At 36.7% G+C, this 20,967-nt stretch overlaps 4 protein-coding genes across 5 annotated transcripts; 3 read left to right on the plus strand and 1 right to left on the minus strand.

Moving 5' to 3' along the window:
- Positions 1-193: 193 nt before the first annotated feature.
- LOC107420452 (ultraviolet-B receptor UVR8) lies at positions 194-3,651 on the plus strand. Its single transcript, XM_016029414.4, has 5 exons — positions 194-594; positions 1,144-1,320; positions 1,607-1,642; positions 1,757-1,881; positions 2,030-3,651. The coding sequence occupies exons 1-5, from the start codon at positions 501-503 to the stop codon at positions 3,326-3,328; spliced, it is 1,731 nt and encodes a 576-aa protein (XP_015884900.3). The 5' UTR covers positions 194-500; the 3' UTR covers positions 3,329-3,651.
- Positions 3,652-3,894: 243 nt separating this feature from the next.
- LOC107420479 (nuclear pore complex protein NUP85) lies at positions 3,895-10,862 on the plus strand. Of its 2 annotated transcripts, none has more exons than XM_048475139.2 (18): positions 3,895-4,404; positions 4,608-4,710; positions 4,881-4,991; positions 5,099-5,182; positions 5,704-5,775; positions 5,926-5,982; positions 7,121-7,237; positions 7,315-7,515; positions 7,607-7,717; positions 7,817-7,854; positions 8,030-8,186; positions 8,413-8,514; positions 8,647-8,703; positions 9,111-9,257; positions 9,397-9,467; positions 9,554-9,641; positions 9,996-10,081; positions 10,361-10,496. In XM_048475139.2, the coding sequence occupies exons 1-18, from the start codon at positions 4,001-4,003 to the stop codon at positions 10,362-10,364; spliced, it is 2,010 nt and encodes a 669-aa protein (XP_048331096.2). In that variant the 5' UTR covers positions 3,895-4,000; the 3' UTR covers positions 10,365-10,496. The 2 variants fall into 2 exon arrangements, with proteins under 2 accessions (XP_048331096.2, XP_015884933.3); XM_016029447.4 differs by having other exon boundaries at positions 3,898-4,404; positions 9,996-10,052; positions 10,361-10,862.
- Positions 10,863-11,569: 707 nt separating this feature from the next.
- On the minus strand, positions 11,570-16,793 carry LOC107420474 (protein unc-13 homolog). The gene is made up of 5 exons (XM_016029442.4): positions 16,142-16,793; positions 14,580-15,449; positions 13,505-13,960; positions 12,991-13,180; positions 11,570-12,904 (listed from the first exon to the last, which is right to left on the minus strand). Exons 1-5 carry the CDS (start codon positions 16,697-16,699, stop codon positions 11,970-11,972), a joined length of 3,009 nt encoding a protein of 1,002 aa, XP_015884928.3. The 5' UTR covers positions 16,700-16,793; the 3' UTR covers positions 11,570-11,969.
- Positions 16,794-19,337: 2,544 nt separating this feature from the next.
- LOC112492009 (F-box/LRR-repeat protein 4) lies at positions 19,338-20,713 on the plus strand. The gene has a single exon (XM_025074725.3). The coding sequence runs from the start codon at positions 19,424-19,426 to the stop codon at positions 20,516-20,518; it is 1,095 nt and encodes a 364-aa protein (XP_024930493.3). The 5' UTR covers positions 19,338-19,423; the 3' UTR covers positions 20,519-20,713.
- Positions 20,714-20,967: the final 254 nt, after the last annotated feature.

Consider the following 20,967-nt stretch of genomic DNA (forward strand, 5'->3'; position numbering starts at 1 on the left):
CGATTCTTCTTAAACAAAAGCCACAGATTCTCATAGAAAAAATAAAAAAAACCCACAGATTGTCATTGTCAATTTCTATCAAGATTTGACCCCCTCATTTTCATGGTTAATGGTTTTTTGTTGAATACAAAATGATGTAACCACAAATCCACTCGTCATTAACATCTCCAAATTATTTCATGATTCCCTATAAGCTATAACGACAAAAATCTATATACATATATATTATAAAAAAAAAAAAAAAATGGCCGGTTACACTTGCGAGATAATTACCAATGAACCATTGCTAGGATAGCTGGCAACAAGAACCATTTCAGCTCCGAGTTTATAAATATGGAATACAAAGAGTAGAGTCGTGTGTGCCTTTCATTCGCAAATTTTGATATCTCAGTCTCTCAGACCAACACCAACTGCTAGTTTCTGCTTAGTTCTGCGTAGAACCGCCCGCTTTTAACTGCGACGGAAAGTGTTTGGTCGGCATTATCTACTCCCCCAAAACCATGGATGACTCCACCAATCTTCCCCCTGCCGACTACTTATCTCGTAAGGTCGTAGCAATCGCCGCCGGAGAAGCCCACACTCTAGCTCTCACCGGTAAGTTACATAGACACCCAGATAAAAAAAAGGTTGCGTTTTCGATTTACAAAAGAAATGGAATACAAAAAATGGATTTTTTTTTTTATTTTTTTATTTTTCGCATTGCTGGGTTGATGTTGGGAATATGAAGAACCAATTAGAAAGAAATAGGTGAATTAGGAAAGGTTGGTTAGATCCCGCATAAATGTATATTGTGAAATTTGTATTTATTTCTTTTAATTAATTATTTTTGCCTTCCACTTTGTTGGCAATGAACGACCTCACCCTTGCAAGTGATTACTCTGAAAACAGTAGGAGCACGCAATACTATAAACTCAATTACATTTCAGAATTTTCTTGGTTCTTGAGAAACCGAAGTCTAATATAAGCTTAACCCAAGTAGTAGTTGGAAGGCTTGAATTGAACCCACTTGGGTATTTGTTCTTTTTTCACGGAAACAAAACACCGACTTTACAATGCTTGCTATAGAATTTCGTTTTATTTATGCTACTTATGCAGAAATATTGGGTTTAAAATTGTTGGGGATGTTTTCGGGTGTTGATTCAGGGGATGGTTCTATATATTCTTGGGGAAGAGGTAAGTTTGGGCGACTTGGGACAGGCTCTGAAGCTGATGAGCTATTTCCTGTTCGGGTTAAGTTTGATATCCCTCATGGCTCTGAAGAAAGGAAGCTCAAGTTTGTTGGGGTTGCTGCTGGTGCTTATCATAGTCTTGCTCTTGCAGGTTTAATTTGTTTTCCGATTGATTTCAACCTTCTTTCTCTTTCGCTTTTCTTTTCTGTTAAACTTATGTTTGTGCAAAGGAAAACAGTTTTGCACCGATGGTTATAGGATTTAGTTACCTATGCTTTGATGGTAAATAACTATCTAAATACGAATCAAGTGTAGGTTACAACTATCTGCAGGTTTTGTCAAAACTCTACTTTTTACTCTACAAAGAAATGAAATAATTGAAGACAGAAGTAACTTTTCACCGTTCTAATAATCTTTGCCTGCTTTTTTCATGTCAGATGATGGATCAGTTTGGTGCTGGGGTTACAACATCTGTATCCTTCCTAATGGAAGTATGGTTATGCTTTGAGTTTAGTTGTCTCCCCTGTTACTTTCTATTTATGTCTTTTTTATTCTGTTCCCATTTTACATCCTTGACTGTTAAATGGATGGTCAACTTGGTGTCAATGGGGAGAATTCTGTAGTACCCTGCTTGCTGGAGCAGTTTCTTGAGTTGGGAAATCCTGATTCTCTGGCAGATGAGTCAGAAGTGAAGAGTAGAGCATCTCTTAAGGTTTTGAAAACTTTTATAATTATGTCATTGAAAAAATAATTGGCAAAGAAATGACCAGCATTTTTTTTTTTTAATTTTTATTTTTTAATGATAGTTGCAAGGAAACGATCCTTAATTGCTATTATTGTCATTATTTTATCTACTTCAGGTTTGTTCTGTCAAAGCTGGAGGAATGATGTCTCTAGCAATTGATAATCTAGGGGCCCTATGGATATGGGGCAATTGCCCACAGCAAAGCAGTAGTAGCACTGAAGATGGATTCTCTCTTGTGAGCAATTTCACTCCAACTCCTGTATGGGATTTCCATGGCCACATTGTTGTGAAAGTAGCATGTGGAAATGAGCATGTTGTAGCCCTGGTTAGTGCTGGTGAGACATATAAGGGAGAAGATCTTGTATGCTACTCTTGGGGTAGTAACAACCATGGTCAATTAGGCCTCGGGGACAGAGAGAGCAGGCATCACCCTGCAATTGTTGAAACCTTTAACCAGGACTCTCCATGGGCAGTTTATGAGGTAGCATGCGGGGCTTTTCACACAGCTTTGCTCACTCATAAAAAGAGACCAAATGACATACTGGAAAGTAAATGCTGGACATTTGGCCTTGGAGAAAATGGGCAACTTGGGCATGGAACCACCCAAAATGCATGGTCTCCTGAACCTGTCACAGAATTGCCGAGTCATGTATATCTAATCTCTGTCGACTGTGGTTTATTTCATACAAGTGTTGTTTCAACGGCTGGAGACGTGTGGTCATGGGGAATGGAGAAGGGTCTTGGCCTATGCCCAGATGCTAGTTTTACTGGAACAGATGCTGGTGATGCTTTGTCTCCTCTGCCGATTTCATGTAGTGGATTAAATGGACCCAAATTTCAGGATCCAGTTCAAATTGCTTGTGGAGCTGCCCACACTGTTCTTGTTGCAAATGATGGATATAAGCTTTGGTCTTGGGGTAGGGGAAGGAGTGGGGTTCTAGGAAATGGTAAGGCAATTGATTGTTTTTCTTCCACTCTTGTGTTATGGCCTCCACTTAAAGAGGATTTCAAGCAAGAGGAACTAAACACTGATGATGAAGATAAAACCGCAGAAAAGGATTCTAAAGGAGTTACCGAGAATGAAACAGATAAAAGGTTGTCTTTGGCAATGGAGGAGGTGAAGCTTCTTAAGTCAAAACTTTCAATAATGGAACGATATGCTAGCACACTACATGGTTCAATCTTTGGAAAACCCTTAGAACAGCAAGATATTCCAAACTCATTACACAACTCTGATACTTTTGACATTGCAAAAGAATGGGAAAACATGCTAGAGTCGGCAGACCGTGCGAGGCTCGTTAGGCTGGAAATGTTCTACCGAAGCATGCTTGCAGGTGTTAAAGATAAGCTCATGAAAATAAGGGTGCAAGAGATTATAAGAGAATATCTCCAATCTTCAACTAGTGGAAAATAGGACTACAAAGCTCAAACCTACAGTAAAGAGAGTTGTATAATATAATAATTTCTGGATACTAAATATTGAAAACATGTGAAAAACGGTACCTCCACACGGGCTCGGGTTCAGACTTGTCTGCCTCCCTATACAGGAGCAACCCAAAGCCCTCTTCTTATACACATATATTATATTTTTTCGTGTGGAATTTTTTTTTTTTGTTTGTTTGTAAATAAAGATTATGAAACATATGTGATTTTTTTATTTTTTTATTTTTCCCCATTATATGTGAGGTTTATGAAACATATATTTTTTTCTATTAAACATTTGTCAGGTCTTTCTGATGAGGTGGGAGTCTTTCATATTTGTTGGTTTATGCAATTATTAGATGTATTTTATAAAACAATTTGAATTAATTGGTATAACTGAGAATTTTATTTCTGTTTTTTTGATACGTCAAAAATATAAATGTGCATATAACATATATGTTTTTTTTTTTTTTTATATACAATAATTACATCTGCAGCGTGTAAATTTGAATGCTTCCCCCATAAAAAAAAAAAAAAAAAAACAACGTCTTCAAGTGGACGCGTGGACTTCAATTAAAAAACTTTGATATTTCCCTCTATAATTTCTATTCCGCAAACCCTCCCAAAGCCCTAAACACTTGCTTGCTCTGTATTTGCCGCTGAAATGCCCGTCGTTGCTCCACTCTCCGGGGACACGCGCGGCGCTTCAGATTCCGCCGACCTCTCTCTTGTCCCGATCTCACCGGAGCTCCGTCAGCCTGCTGTTTTCCCTCTCCGTCACGGCCTCAAACCTCCAATAGTTCGTCTCGCTCTTTCCTGGGCGCGAGGCAACGCACTCCGCGTTTCAGTTCTCCGGCCGCCGTCCGAGCAAGATTCCGATGACGGCGAAGCTGGCGGGAAAGTGGTGGAGTTAAGGCTTAGTAATGGAGAAGCCGAGATTAGCGATTCGCTGTGGCGGAGGATCGCGTACGGTTCGTTGTCACCGTTTGCGCTACTTCAGAGCCGGAGGAGCTCGTTGTCGAGCTTGTCGAAGATGTCGATGAGTCCTTCCCCGTATCACATTGAGTGGTAATTAAATTTGGTTTTAAGCAATTTGTTTTGTTGCCACGGAGTTTCGAAAAACAGTGTTGCAGAAAAATGAATTCCTTTATATATTGAGAGATTTTTCTTCCATGGTTATACACCATAATATATCTAATGCTTTTATAAGGTAATGTGTACTACATAATTTTTTGCTATTTTTATGAAAAAAATAAAAAATAAAAATTCAGGTGGGAGTATGTGATGGAGTATAGCAAGGACATTAGTTCACTTCTTAGTAAGCCACAATCGGTTCCTAGTTCTGTGATTGAAGATCCGAAGACAATCTTAAAGGTGAATCTACGAAGTTTCATGTTGGTTTTCAGTTCCCAAATAATATTTTGGCTATATGAGTTTGGGAACAAATATCAGGGAAATACAACCTACTAACATGATTTTTGTTATTTTTTTCTGAAGTTTAATTAAACGAAATTATTGTTTCTAATCTTGTAACATTTATGTAGACAGTTGAGGAGCCTACATTGTTGAAAGCTGCATGGGAGCTGATGGAAATATTTTATGCTGACAAGCATTCCCAACCATGGCTACCTGAACGGCTTGTTGATTGGTTAACTGTAATGATTTTATGCTGTTAAATTTTCCATATTAATATACAGTATTTTGAAATTTTTTCTTATTTATTGTGTTATTTTGGCTGAACGAGTTTCATATTTCTTGACAGGATTATGATTGCCTCCTTTCCACTACACAGACTACTATCCATTCCAAACTTGTGGGTTTTCAAAAAGAACTTGTCAATTTGCAGGTTTGTCCGTATCTAGTTTCCTCTAATTTTCCTTTTCTCTTGGAAGATAGTTATCTCCATGGTTTATTTATTTGTTTGTGGTTGTCAATGTGTTTCAAAGCATTGCATTGTTGTTGGTGTCCAAATTGTTAGCAAAACTTGTACTTGAAAGTCTACATGTTTTTCATACTACTTTACGTCTGTAACTTTTTTATAAATTTAAAGCGTTTCTCTCCTTTGCTGCTTAACATGTAAGCCATAACTAGTCAATTCCTGTATTATCTGGAAGGCTGGTTGTTATTGTCAACTGGACAATAACAAAAAAGACTAGCTGTTGTTGTCAAATGGCTACAAGAAACATAAAAAAAGAGTTTGAAGGGAAAATCTGGTCGATATAAGCAACCTTAGGGGTTCCTCAACAGGTTATTTTTCAGTTTGTTAAAGTACAATGGTTCTTGGGTAGAAAATCTTTTTGTTCTTTATGCCTTTGATTTGTTGGTTTTATTAGATGTTGGGAGAACTTTATGAGATAGTTTTTGCAGGTCATTGAGGATGATCCTAAATACTGGGAGGCAATTTCATCAGCACTAGCAGTTGGCTGGTTGGAAGTTGTTGTGAGTAGGATATATGGTTCTGTCCTTTTATTCTACCTTTATTTATTTATTTATTTATTATTTTCTTCTTTGGTGTTTCGAGGAGTCTGTCCTCCCACATTTAGTATGGTAAGAAAAAGGACTAGATAAAATCTGGTTGTACGACTGCAGGTGAAGATGCTGCGTTTGCATGGGTCTTATCAGATAGATCAGCTTGGAAATCGTGAGGTTTGTTAAAATTCATTTTGTTTTGAATATAATAAAATGATTCTACCACTAGCTTTCATCATTTTTGCCTTTTCCTGTCACAACTTGTTTGTTTAATACTTCTAATCCTTGATTCTTTCTATTAGTTATCTTCATGGATTCTGCCACTTCGTATGATTCCTGTTCAAGCTTAATTTATGCTTGGCCCATGATTGCATCATTAGTTATGGGCTGATCTACGATCTACAGTGCCTGCTCTTAGTTTTTTTCTCCCAGCTAAAATTTCTTGCTTTCAATCAAGAATTGTGAATTTGGGGCTGTTTTTGAACCATCAGCTGGCTTATTGTTGTCAACTCTTTTCTGCCTGCATTATTACCAATAAAGCTTTAAAGATAAGAAGGTCTTGATTTCTTAAAGACAGGGTTGACATGCATTGCTTTGGAAATAGTGTTTGACATAAAATGGAAATGTATCATATGGCATTTGATTGAGGTAGGAAGGACGAGTAATTAGAAATTTGTTCCCTTTGCATAAAAGCAAATTTTATTGGTTCTTAAGGAGATAGATGCCATTGAGTTTAAGAATTATTCACGAGGAACTCCATTCATGGTAGATCCCTCTATCATGCAGAAGTTGAGAAAAGTTTCCAGAAAGATAAGACTAATCTTGAGAGTAAGGAAACAAAGTAAAAAAGAAACCGTTTCCTGATGTTATTAGTGGAGTGACCAGTGTGTGAAAATATAAGGACGAGTATAAGATTTGGCATATCAAGAACCATATTCATTAAACTTTTTTTTTTTTTTAAATAAATCTTTAAATTTCCCATTATTCTATCAGAGGTTAATAGATTAGCTTTTGAGAAAGAATATAATTACAGTTCTGTTGTTGGACAGGCTTATGGATTAAAATTTGGGTATTTCATTGCTGTAGATGTTGCGATGTTGCTCTTCTTTTCAAATGAAGTGAAGCATATTTCCTGTCATTTGCTCATTTTTTTCAGTAATTCTAGTTAGACTCCATGGACTGAATCCAAATGAAATGCACTGATGCTCTATCACAATTACTTACGTTATGGAAGTTATTGACAATGATGTACAAATTATAGTATCCATCACTTCTATTATGTCTCATGCTGCCTTTCCTGTATGGAATAAAATAGACAGAGAATGGTCTGGTAGAGGCAGTTGCTGTTCTTATTTCAAAAATGCCACGCATGCGTCCTGAAATAGAAGAAGGAAAAGGAGAATGCTATAGAGTGAAGCCTGATTTTATCAAGGTATTTATTTCTTGAATGTGATCTTCTTTTCTATGATATTACTTTTCATGGTCTTGTGACTTCTTACCTTTGCCTAGGCGTGGGAAAAATGGCGGGCACAAATTACTAAGCTAGACTGTAGTTCATTCTGGGTCCAGTGTGATCATCATCAGACTCGGGAAGGCTTGAAAAATATGTTACAAATCATGCTTGGGAACAGTGATAGTCTCTGTGCTACAACATGTAACTGGACAGAGCTTTTTATATCTCACCTTCTATATATCAGGCCGTTCACACTAGTAATGCCTTTTCTTCTCTTGATATTGCCAAATTAATTAGTTTTCAGCTGGATTTGATGTGGGTAACTAAATCTTTTCATCCATAAACCAGGGTTTAGAAAACATGCATAACCTAGCCCAGAAATGCATGCAGTTGAAACCAACAGCCAGTGCCCTTAGGTTGACACACCTTCTGATAGGAATTCTTGGCGAAAATAATGAGGTAAGATATGCAGATAAGATACTTCTAGTGTATATGCTCCATTCTTTCTGCTTTTCTGTTGTTCCTTCTTTAAACTCCATTAGCTTTGAAATGCTTCAGGTTGTCTTAGCAGAATGCTCAAGATCTTTTGGCTCTTGGTGAGCCTACTATCTTATATTCTTCTTTTTTAAATTGATATGTATGTGTTTTTCTTTTTGGTAAATAGAATTTTATATTATTGTTAATCTGAAGAAGCAATGTATATGAATTATTAAACATTCTCCTTTGTTTCTAAGATTAATTGAAGATACTTTTTATATTTATTTTCAATAGGATGCTTGCTCATGCTATTGAATTATTGACTGCTGGGAGTGATCAAGCAGAAAATCTTCTACATGAAGAGCAATACAGCTTGGGAGGAATTAGCATGGCTGAACTACATCGGCTTGTCTATGCTCAAGTTCTATCTTCGCATGTATTGACCTGGCAAGTGAGTGCAAATAAGTATTTTGTTAAAAATGATGCATTAATGTATCAATTTGCTTCTTGTTGGTTGGTTTTAATAGTGTGGTTGTTGTGATTATGCATTGATTAGATTCATGTTCTTTTATATATATATATATATATATATAGAGAGAGAGAGAGAGAGAGAGATTATTAAGATGCTAAGCAAAACTAGGACAATCCTCATTCAGTTGGATCTCTCATGTCTGCAGATTGCTCCAATTTATTTGACATCGTGCATGAAGCAGGGAATGGGTCTGTTAGAGATTCTGTTGTATAAGCAACCTATTCAACATAATGAAATGCTTCTTAAGGTGATTGATCCTAATTTTTATTAGTGTCATGATGCATTCTTTATTGCAATGGTTGTAATTCATTTTCCTGGCTTTTGTCTTTCTTTGATATTTATATTTATGGCTAATACATATAATATTCATTTCATGCAGACTATAGAGATATGCCGCCTATATGAACTTGACCACATTAGTTCAAACATTATGAAGGTATGTGGAAAGCATTTTCTATCCTCATTTGTCCTATTTATGTACAGTATCTAACTGTGTCTGTAACATGCTTAATACTAAAAATGAAGTTTGTGAACTAACACTTGCATAAATTAAACTGGTATATGGTAATTTTATGCACAAGCCCTGTCAAAATGCAATTCTTTTAAGAGTGGCATGGCCTTGAATTATTGATTTTCGGATAAATTACTTTTTTATAGTAAAGTAAGGGAAGAGAATTCCTGGAATGGAACTTAGTATGGCCAGTATGCACGTGCCTTGTAGAAAGAATTAGTTACCATAAAAGTTGTTGTTCCTGTTAATGTTGTTTAATGTTTTAGTGCCTTGTAAAAAGAATTAGTTACTATAAAAGTTGTCGTTCCTGTTAATGTTGTTTAATGTTTTAGATTGCTGGAATGCATCACTGGAAGCATGGTAGGAAAGGTTCTGGAGTTTTCTGGCTTCAGCAAGCCCGGGATGAATTCCGTCTTAACAAGATTGCCCAGCATTTGTTTGATTCTGTTGGAAAATCAATTTCGGATGAAAGCTTCAAGGTAATTATCTTATATTTTCTTTAGAAACAAGTAACCTTGGTTAACCTTTATTTTCGTTTGGTCATTCCATTTTGCAAAATTTAACTAGCTTTTATATTGGAACTCAAACTCATCCTGTCTAATCCTTTGTTGTGTACAGCAATGGGAAGGCTTGATTGAATTGTTGGGTTCTGAGTCTAAGATTGCTGGAGGCCTTGAGTTTTTGCACAAGTATGAGTATTCAACTCCATGTTCTTTTGTGCAAATCATTTTAGCTCATCAATTTGTTCAGTTATCTTATTCGTTCTTTGCTATAGGTATAGGGATTTTAAGAAGTCCCTCAAGCAGGTACACAGTGGAAAAAGTAGTGATGCTGCTCGGCAAGCTGTAGAATCTCTCATATTGGTATATCCTGGTTTACACTTAATTCTTTGATGTGTGGTTGCATTTTCCATGTGACATGCTAGTTTATGAGGATTTCAGTACTAAGAGGCTCTTCAGCCTAAGATGTTTGGAAGTTCACATTCTTAGAATCTCAGGGTGCAACAAGTCTTTGTTAAATTAGTTTGTAGTCATTAACATTCAGGGCTCTCCCCTGCCAATTGTGGTGGAATTTTATTGAAAATAATTGTTTAACCTGTTTCAGGGAAATAATAATGTTTCCTCTTTCTATGTTCTTGGGAGTTCTTTCTTAATTCAGCATCCATAGTTTCTTATAAAGGGTTGATTTTTAGTAACTTAATTTGTTATGATCTGCAGCTTATGAAAAATCCTTCAACACCTCAGCGGTTCTGGCTGCCTCTATTGTATGACTCGGTGAGCTCATTTACAAAATCATTTTGTAGGTAGATCTCTTAAAAGATGATTGAAAGTGAAAACTTAATTGTTAGTATTAGCTGCGATCACATTTATGCGTAATTACTAGCTACCTATAACCACTAATGGCAGGCAAGCTAGGGGACACAGGCTAACATTTTCTTTAATAGTTTGACTTTGTTTGAATCTTTCAATTCATTTATTACAAAAATACTCAACATTCGGAAATGCTTTTTATGTTTAAATGAGTTTGTGGTGTTATCTTTCTGTTCATGTTTGTGTACTTACTATCCTTTTGCCTTGTGCAGTTGAAACTGCTTAATTGGCAGGAGCGTCCTTTGCTAAATGTTTCTCAGACAAACCTCTTATTGAATAAACTGCAAGAATTGTCCATGGCAAGGCTTTGTCCGGACTCTGTCGAAGTGGACTTGCCAACGCAGGCCTTATGCTCTGTTAGGCTAGCTCTTGCTACAAATCTTGGACGTGCCATCTTGGAGGAATAAGGATGCCTAGTTTGTAACTTATTAGCTTAGTTTTCATGTACCAGTGGCATTAACATGTGGAGGGTTGTTGAACAGCTTCTACGAGGGTCTTTGAAATATATGCCCAGCAGTGTGAAGATTTTCCCTCAGCATTTTTAGCTAACAGAGAATGGAGAAGCTGAATTGGTTTTTCTTTCTTTATGAGGTTTTTGAATAGGTGTAGCTGTTGTAAATTTGCATGATATTAACTTAAATTGCCCAGATAGCCAAAGCTGTGTGATCTTCATTATATTATAATTATTATTTTTTTGTTGTGTTGTGGTGCTAACGATGGATATTAAACAGACTCAATTGTTAGGAGATGCTAAGCTATTGTTTGATTGATCTATTTTTTGTCTTTCCATGTCAAGAAAATTTCCTAAAGGTTCATCTGTCATCATTCCGTTCCAATAATCTCTATAGACACGTGTAACGTCCAGTTACTTTGTTTGCACTAGGCAAAAGGGAATAAACAAATAAAATAAGTCAAAAAGATAATGGTAGTTTTTTCAAGAATGAAGGTTTTTCAAATGTTGTATGCTTACGGAATTTATATCTAGCTTATTTCCCATTTTTCTTTGTTGTATGCTAACGGAAGTTATGCCTAGCTTATTATACATATTTCTTCCTTCGTCATATTCAATGAAAAGTGGCTTCTTACTAGTTCAATGAGGTGCAATAAAAGTAATAATTGTCGCCTGGTCCCATCAAAATATAAATCCAAATAAATGTCAACTGCAGAATAACAGGCGAACACAATATGTAAAATTGCAATCAATAACAGCCTGGCATTATATATTACATGCTGATAACAAACACCAGTAGTAGAATAAACAGAATGATGCTATGCTGCTGTACTTTTTATACCACCAAGAAACGACCAACTACATTAATACAACCCCTCTCCCCTCTCAGAATAAACAAATAGACATCAAATACCTTCTAAGGGAAAAAAAAAAAAAAAAACAAAAAAATACCAAAAAAAAAAAAAACAAAAAAAAAAACATATATATATATATAGATATATGTAAATAGAAATAACATCAACAAGATCTCAAAATATTTAAACAATAAAAATAAATGACAAAGAATATCCACCTACCCATCTGTCTCTCACAAGCAAGCCACAAGACGTCTGATTCTCATTTTATTCCCTCCCCACCAAGCTTCAAATCTTCATAAACAGCTTGAGTTAAAACCATCGATATTTCCAATAAACCGTACAAGACCACCGATACTTCCTAGTGCAAACGCATATATTCTCTACCAACCATCGTATAGTAGCATCTTGCCTGAAAACTCTTTAAATAGATACAAGCAGAACCAAAGAATGTTCTGCTACTAAACCAAGCATGAACGGCATGCCTTGCCTTCTGTACACCCTGTCTCAAGTTGGTTACAGTTTCTTCGGCAGATTATAAGTCTTTTTCAGAAACTTGGTAGCTGCTTCATCATTTCTGTAGCACAAAACACGTAGGAGTGTGTTTGGCTCAGTTGGGTTCCACTGTCCCGAAGTTGGAGGTAATGGAAGCCTGGACCTGGCAGAAGAGCCATATGTCTCTAATGTCACACGTCTGAACCGCTCAATGAGGCTCTCTGTGTCAGTTCTGAAAAGGGGAAGCACACCTCTCACCGTGGTTGAGAACTTATCTATCAACTCTGACGGCAAGCCATCCCCATTGGCCCAGAAAAGATCTTTAATCGATTTGAAATCATCCTCTATTATCGGAGAGTCCTGTCGGGTAAATGCACGAGAGGGGCCTCCAGCAAGCAAGACCAACAAGAATCCATCAAAGGAAGCTCTCATTATGTCAGTAATAATCCTTGTACGAACTCTTTCATGCACAGTGTTTGAGATGATTAGCAGGTTCTTTTCCAGCTCCTGAAGGAAGGGTTCAATCCTGGAGTATGATGGATCTCCAACATACAGACCGTCCCACAGAACAGGACTTAGATCGTGGAAGATTATTTTATAAGCCACGGCCTCACAAAGTTGTTGGATCCCTTCCACACAAGCTGCTGGTGCAAGTTCAAATTTCTTCTCTAAGCCATTTGAAAAGTCTTCCACATTAGCAGATTCAGAGTTTCTCAGGTGGGTAACTATCCTTTTCTCCAAAGCATCTAACTCACTCCGGATTCTATGCAAAGTGTTGATACGAACACAGAGCTGTGGTATCCCAAAGGAGCTATCCCCATTCACTGTTGCAACCTGAGAGTTCCTCTTCTGAGGATTTGGTGATTTTTCTTTTTTCTTGCCAAAGCCTTGGAACTTTGATCCAGTGGTACATCTGGTCAAGGCTGGAAGAGTTGGAACAAAAGTATTTCGTGATCCTGCATATCACATGAAAGGATATTCATTATCACAAATAATTCACCTAATCCAAGTGTATAAAAAATGTGGTCTTAAGGGTATCTACCACAGCCAGATTTTGCCTTGGCTACGTAATATTGAAGGCATCTGTCAAGGCCAACCATCAAATCAGGAAGCACTGCAGGATGCATTGGTATTGGCAACTGAAAGTATGCATCCAAAGTTTCATAAAAGATTCGCATAACTTCAACAGCGGATGGAGCATATCCTTCTTCATTCCCTTGTGGATTCCATACCTACAAGATTAGCTCACAAAAGATTGTAAAATTGCACTCTACAACTTGCACCATACAAGCCCATATAAACACTAGATAGCAACCTGATCTACAAAACATTTTTGGCACTGCAATAAACCCAACCCAACCCATTATTGTAAGTTTCAACAATTTTATATTACAAGAAAAAACTTGAAAAACTAAAACTACCAGTGTTACATCATATTGAATTATGCTTCTCTTTGTCCAAATTCTCATTTCCTATCTAGTTTGACTCCTTACCCCGTTATAACACCAAAGAATTATATCAAAATGAAAATACGAATTAAAATCCCTAGTGCTCACCTCTTGTTGTAGATTCCTATCAACCCATTCTTTAAGCCTGTCCACTCTCGTCTTCACCCACGCTTTCACCAGATTGGCAATTGCAGCCTCAGCCTCAAAAGGAGGCATCTCACGAATTATTGCCTTCCCACCATCATCACTGTCTACTGAATCTTCAACTGCTATCTGTACAAGATCTTTCTCCAGCTTATCAGCAGCCCTCAAGACTTGCACAGCATCTGGGGTCAGCTCCGTTATACCTGAAATGAACTGTTTTATCTCATTCCCATAGCAAGAATGAAGAGTGGCCACCGCCAAACCTGCTGCCAAAGGATGCCAACCCTTCAGTATTGGACTAAACACCTGCTTCTCCTTCACTGCTAATTCACCAACGTCCTTTGCAAGGATAGCAAGGACAGGAAGAGGATTTGGCTGGTTTTTCGATGCTCTCCTGCTTGAGTCTGCTTTCTCCATTATCTATATTATAACAGAGTATGTAAATATAGTGACCTACTACAAGAATTTATTTATTTATTTATTTATTTTTATATAGAGTATGTAAATTTAGAGACCTACTACAAGAAATTTTTTTCTTTTATTTATTTATTTATTTTGGTAAATACCTACTACAAGATAAAGTGTAACAGAAATTGTAAGATTTCAGAAAATAACTTCATGCTTACGATGCCCGTATAAAGCCTCAAAAAGTCATATGGGCCAAATCACAAAATTCAATTTATGTTCGAATCCTATTTGAGAAAAGCATGAGATCATTCCTAGTACACTATATATTACACAGATATGTCAAACACATAGGAGCATGTACGACTACAGGGTATAAGGTAACAAACAATACTAAAGGAATAAGATTTCACTTGCCCCCTGTATCCATAAGCAGAGGAAAAAAAAAAAAACTCTACTGGGATAGAAAAAGAAATTTCCAGAAATTTATTTTTCCCCTATAATAATCATTCCCCAAGTTTGTCAAAATCCCATTATTTTATCCATGCAATGTACATATGTAGTCATTTTTTATTATATATACTGTAGTCTGTTAGCCACCGATAGTGATGGATCAGTGACAGTGACAACTTGCCTGAGCAAATGCGGTGCGTAATGATGATCTGATGTAAGTATCAATCCTACTACGAGCCACGTCAACTTCGTTCTTCCTCCTCCTGCGATATTCATTGGATATATCTTCAACTAAAATCCTAGCAGCAGCAACCCCAAGAGAAACAATACCTTGCATGGTTTCAATATTGCCACTGTCAAAAGTGTCATGATATGCAAGAAGTCTCTTTTCTGCCCAACCCAATATCGAAGTCAAGGTTGAGCTCAAGACTTTAGCGTACTCTGGATCCTTTGTTGTCTTTGCATCTTTAGCAACCTCTGCCAGCTGACTATCAGCTGCATACAGTAGGTCCATTTCAACTTGGCCAGTTGCAACAAAATGATGAAATAAAACCCATGTAAAGCAAAGATTATGCAGCATCTGGTTTATTCCAAGGATTACCCATGTCTTCTTAATGTGTTCCATTAGTTCGTCAATTTCGTCAAGTATAGATGTCTCATCATTAATGTCAAAGCAGGCTTCTAAAAGCATTTCATAGAGCCGAAGATTCAGAGGAATCCCATCTGCCCAGTGACATGCCTCATTGAAAGACCCATCAACTGATCTGGAAGCAAGAGCCATAACAGCACTACGAAGAACTTGCATGGATTCATTATTTCTTCCGGTTTCAATAGGCCTATCTAAAGCCCCATGAATAAGTTGCCGGAGCCGCTGAGCAGCATTCTGTGACTTGTCTAGAGGCATTCGAGGATGCAAAAGTAGGCCAGCCTCAAGAACTTTCAGGGTCCTTTTCTGCCATGCATCATATTCTTGTTGATCAGTAAAATCTGAGAGCTTGAGCTGCTGTAACAGCTCTAGTGGGATTACAACGGACTCAATCCTCCTTCCAACCTGTAACAAGTACATACAGTACAAAATTTAAGAATGACTTTCTAATAAACATTGATGCTGTCCTAATTACAATCCATATCAATACCAACCCCGCCATAAGCAAAACAAAGATTGACAAGCAGACAGATCGTAAAGAAAGAAAAAATAAATTGGGAAATCGGAAAGAATCCCAAATTCTGGGATTAATTTGATTAAAGTTTTTACTCTGAATTACTAAATCCATACCAAAAATGTATACCGTTCCAAGCATCAGATCAAACTTCTGTGGTACAGGAAAGAATTATTAAAAAAAAAAAAAATACTAAAAGTTGCAAAATTGAAAGCCTAGAAACTAGATCCACCAAAAGTCCTTAACTGTACAAATAAGCTCAAAAATTCAGCTCCACCCCATCAATCACCGTATCAGAATTATCGCATTTAAATAATAAAAGACTAACCAACAAATGAAAAACTGGAATTAAATTATGCAAACAAGCGTCAATCCAAATCAACCAAATGTACAATGAGAATCAAAACAATTCGAGTTAGAATCTTTAGATCAAAACACAACCATAACTACATCCATTCTTACGCGTACACATACGTACGCACGCAAACCTATATATATATATATATGTATGAATGTATGTATATATTTACGTACGCATAGGAAATGCAAGATCAAATAGAAAACCTCAAGAAAATGAGCAGACCTGGCCAGCAGAAATCCTCAGCAGAGCTCTTCTTACTCTGGAGTCCATAGCCTCAGAAACCCTCATTTGGATCCTCATCAGCTCACCCACCGTCAATGCCTTCTTAGACTTGCCCTGACCAGAACCGGAGCCGGAGCCGGAGCCGGAGCCGGCGGAACCCGGACTCTTCTTGGAACCCGAACCCGGAGATTTCAGACCGAATGCCTTCTTGACCTTGCTGGCAGCAGTGGATGTAAGCGAGCGCTGCAGAGCAGGCGAGCTGGGAGACTGGTTCTGGTGGGTGGGGGAGTCAGAATGGGATGAGTTATTGGCAGAGGAGGGTATGTAAGTGAGGGGCCACCCGGTGGACGTACGGCAAGCGGCGACGAAGATCTCGTAAGCGGTGAGTCGGAGGTCGACATCGGTGAGTTGGGCAGCGAGTTGGCCGAGTGGGGAAGGGAGATCGGTGGCTATAGAAGCAGCAGGTGGGTTAATGGTGATGGTGGGTTTGGTGGGCATGGCGGGTTTGCTCTCTCTCTTTGAATGGCCCAGCGATAGGTCTCTGAATAGGTGAGCCATTGTTTAAGACTCTTTGAAGAGAAATAGAGAGAGAAAGAGAAAAGACCGTCGGAGGATGGACTATCTCTATCTATACACTCTATTACTCTCTCTCTCTCTCTCTTTCTCTCTCTACTCCCTACGCTTGTGTAAATAAGTAAAAACGTTAGAGAAAGACTGTGAGAGAGAAAAAAAGAGCTTTGTATTTTTTCTGTAATTTGGATTTTTTTTTAAATATATTCATTTATTTTCTTTTTATCTCTTTGTTTTTTTTTTTTTGGTGAATTTTTTTTTTATCTCTTTGTTTGTTTCTTTTTATTCCCTCCTAAAAGAGAAAGCCAAAAACAGAATCTAATTTTTCTTTTTCTTTTTTTTTTTTTTTTGGGTAACCCAAAAACAGAATCTAATTGCTTTTGCTTTTTTGAATGGGTTTGTTGGTAAAAAATAAAAAAATCAAATGTGGTAAAAAATACTCAAAAAGAGTAGTTTGGGAATTTAAAAGAATAGGTGGGGGGGGGGGGGTTATTACGAAAACACTTGTAATTCAAGTCTTTCCCTTTGCTCATAATATTCAATTCAACCACTATTTCTTTCCACACTTAATGTCTACTTTTTATTATTATTGTAATTTTGTAAAGTTTCTTTCTTTTTTGGAAGAAAGAAAGAAAACTAGTCATCAAGAATGTATTTCTATGAAAACGTCCTAAATAGTGATTTATTTGATTCATCCATACGTTTTGACCATAATACTATGTGAATGGGAAACTGATAAGATACATTCCCATACATGATTCAAACTGTAAACCAACTCTAATTTTATTCCTCTACATAAATTAGAAATTACGGTGTTTGTTTTTGATAAAGAACAATCACATTGAAAATACTATTAATAAAAATAAAAAAAAAATAATGGTTCTCAGGAGACATGCTGTACAGCTCAATGGAAGGCGTAAAAGAGGCAGAAGCAGCAAAAGTCAAAACCAGAGAGAGAGAGAGAGAGAGAGAGAGAGAGAGAGAGAGGGAGATTGATCTCTTTGTATCAAAACTCACATGAGAATGGGAAATGCCACCAAACTCAAAGCTGGAACATGCAAAACGATGGACCATATGACAACCCTTTAAACCATTCTTTCAATTATTATCATTATTATTTTAATTTATAAAATAGTGGCGTAAGTAATATCATGTTGGGTATGTAGTAATTTTTGTATTTGATTGAGAATAAAGTGACAGCCCATCCATTTATTTGTTTATTTGTTATATTTACACACTCCAATTTGGAATTCCCATTTCTTTAATTTGGAGAGCTGGTTAGAAGTGGTCAGCAACCACCACCTTAACTGCAGTAATGGATGAAACAAACCAAAGTCAATAGCGCATAAAATAATGCAATTTTTTTATTTTTTTTTTTAAGAAGGCACATAAAATGATGTGAAAAGTATTTATTAATTTATCAAGAAGTTTATTAAGTGATAAGTATTATTATATTATTAATTTATATTTAATTATACTTATTTTATAAAAAAATTATCTATATATATATATATATATATTTAAGGTATATTAACATTTCAACCTAATCAAATAAAAATATGCTACTGTAGTATATTATTATTTTTAAATGCATTAATAGATTAGTTAATATTTCTATCGTTATCCTTGAAGATATATATATATATATATATATATCCTTATTTTGCAACCAATTTGATTGGGATTGAAATGTGGTAATGAAAGAGGACGAGAAAGACAAAAAATACATGATTTCGTCGAAGGTCGCACAGAGTGTTTGTTTTCAACAAATCGAGTTGCAAAGTCTGTTGATTTGGTAGTATATTGTTTTTATTTCGACTGTATCATTTTGGAAGTGTTAAACGACTGCTACTATTTCTTAACCCCTTTTTTATTTATTTATTTTTTTTAACAACTTTTATTTGGATCGTCATGAGGTTGACACTATGCCTTTTTATTTTTCGTCAACTAATGGTTTGTATATACGTCTAGTAATATTTATTAACTTTGACTAACATATATTATCAGAAAAATAATTTCTCACTCAATATAAGACTCCAATAAAAAATATTTATTTATTTATTTGTTGATGTTTCTCTAGGATAAAGAAAGATAGATACGAAAGGATTTAAAATTATATTTACTTTTCCATTAAAAATTGAAACATAGAACACCATTATTATCACTTAAATTACAAACAACGCCATGCATAACATTATTTATTTTTATTTTTTTTCAAAGAATAACATGAAATGCAATCATCTTAACTTGTTTGTTGGTATGCCATTCCAACCATTATAGTTATAATGAAATTCATTGTAATTATTAAAGAGAAAAAAAATCCAAAATAATAAAAATACGTACCAGCTCTTTTATACAAAACACATAAAGATGGTAACTAAACGACAGCATTCCAAATGCTATGAGCCAATGACTTTGCGACATCCCAATCACAATGTCGTGTAAACATTTACAACCAAACATTTTCTTCAATTTTCATTAATGACCAATTTTTCTGTAAATACAAAACTAAGGGAAGGGTATTTAAGCAATTTCTTATCGTTATACACGGAAGGATGTCGTTCGCAGTTTTCAAAAACTACATGTCGTCCTTGTCGCGTGCGATTATAATAATTTTGGTCAAAGATTTTGGATAGGCCAGTCTATGTTTGTGGTATCTGAAAATTCCACTGTTTGGATTGAAGGGATTTGGTAAATTCTTGTCACTGGGCCATGTCTAAGCTCGGTGACGACGAACTAAGCTTAATTCTCAACTGGGTCAATGACAGGAATGACAGAAAATCATTCTCTGAGGTCTGCAAGCATTGGCTCAGGGTTGAGGGTCTAGCTCGCTCATCGATACGGGTTTTCGAGCTCGATCGTCTCCCTCATTTATTATCAAGATTCCCAAATCTAGTCACTTTCGAAACGTCAGAGTTCATCACTGACACTGACCTCGCAATCTTAGCTCGAAAATGTCCCAGAATCGAGGTCGTCAACTTCGCCATCAAACGACCGCGACTAGTGGATTCCGACAATTTTGATGGGCAATCGAGTTACCATGATGTTGGGGACGAAGGTCTAATCGCTTTAGCAAATGGGTGTCCGAAATTGTCCAAGGTCTCAATGAGGAGGAGGAAGAATATTGGAAATGCTGGGGTTTTGTCGCTCTTAGAATCGGCAAAGTGTTTGACGAATTTGGATTTCGGGTGGTGTAGTTTGGTCTCGGACGAAGCCCTCGAAGCAATCGGGTCGGCAAATTCAATCACCGTATTGAATTTGCTGGGCTGTTCTTTGATTACGGACCGTGGATTGGCTTGGCTTTCAAATGGGTCATCTTCAAAAACCATAAAAAAGCTAGTTCTCGCGGAGTGCGATCGAATCACTGATTGCGGTGTTACGCTTTTGCAGCGAATGAGTGGTCTGGAGGAGCTGAATTTGGCAGAGTGCGGACCGAAAATCACTGATATTGGGGGTGTAGCAATTGCTGCGATTCAAAGTCTGAAAAGATTGAATTTGTCGTGGCTGGTGAATGTATCAGACCCAACACTCGTTGCGTTGGCAGAGAATTGCCCTGTGTTGGCAAATCTTGATGTGACCGGTTGTGAGCTGGTAACAGGAGCCGGTGTTCGAGCATTTGCAGGGCATGGGTGCTTAGAAGTTTTTGTGTTGCCTTCTTGTTACAATGTCAATGTGCTTGATGTGGAACATTTGGCCGTTGGATGTCGTTCCCTGCAGATTATTGTGCTCGATAAGGGTTTAAGAATCTGGGTAACAACTCAGATACACGACCGTATTGGTAGATTTTGCAACTTGGTCTGGAGGTGAAAAGGGACTGTTTACGACGGCAGCTTGAATTGCTATCTTGAATGAATTAGGATTATTGTGAATCATATATCATGAATCTACACAAATTATAATATAGAAACAATTTCAAGTTTTCAGAAAATTTCTGGAAATGTGTGTGTGTGTATGTTTTTTTATTTTATATTTATTTATTTATTTATTTATTTTATTCTGATATTTAGAATGTGTTTCTACTTCCAGGATGAATTTGCTGAATTACATCTTGGTTAAGATGTAGGTAAATTCTGCCTGCTCATGTTTGCATTCAATTTCCATATATATATATATATATATATATCTTCTTCTACACGGTGCCAACTCTAACTAGACCAACGAACTTCTATAAAGCACTCTGAGAAACCGATTCTTATGCTGGACAATCGTTGTACTTGCATAAATTGGAGTTGTCGTCAAATCATTAGCCAGAAAAT

The sequence above is a fragment of the Ziziphus jujuba genome, chromosome 5, assembly GCF_031755915.1.
Source record: "Ziziphus jujuba cultivar Dongzao chromosome 5, ASM3175591v1".
NCBI lineage: Eukaryota > Viridiplantae > Streptophyta > Magnoliopsida > Rosales > Rhamnaceae > Ziziphus > Ziziphus jujuba.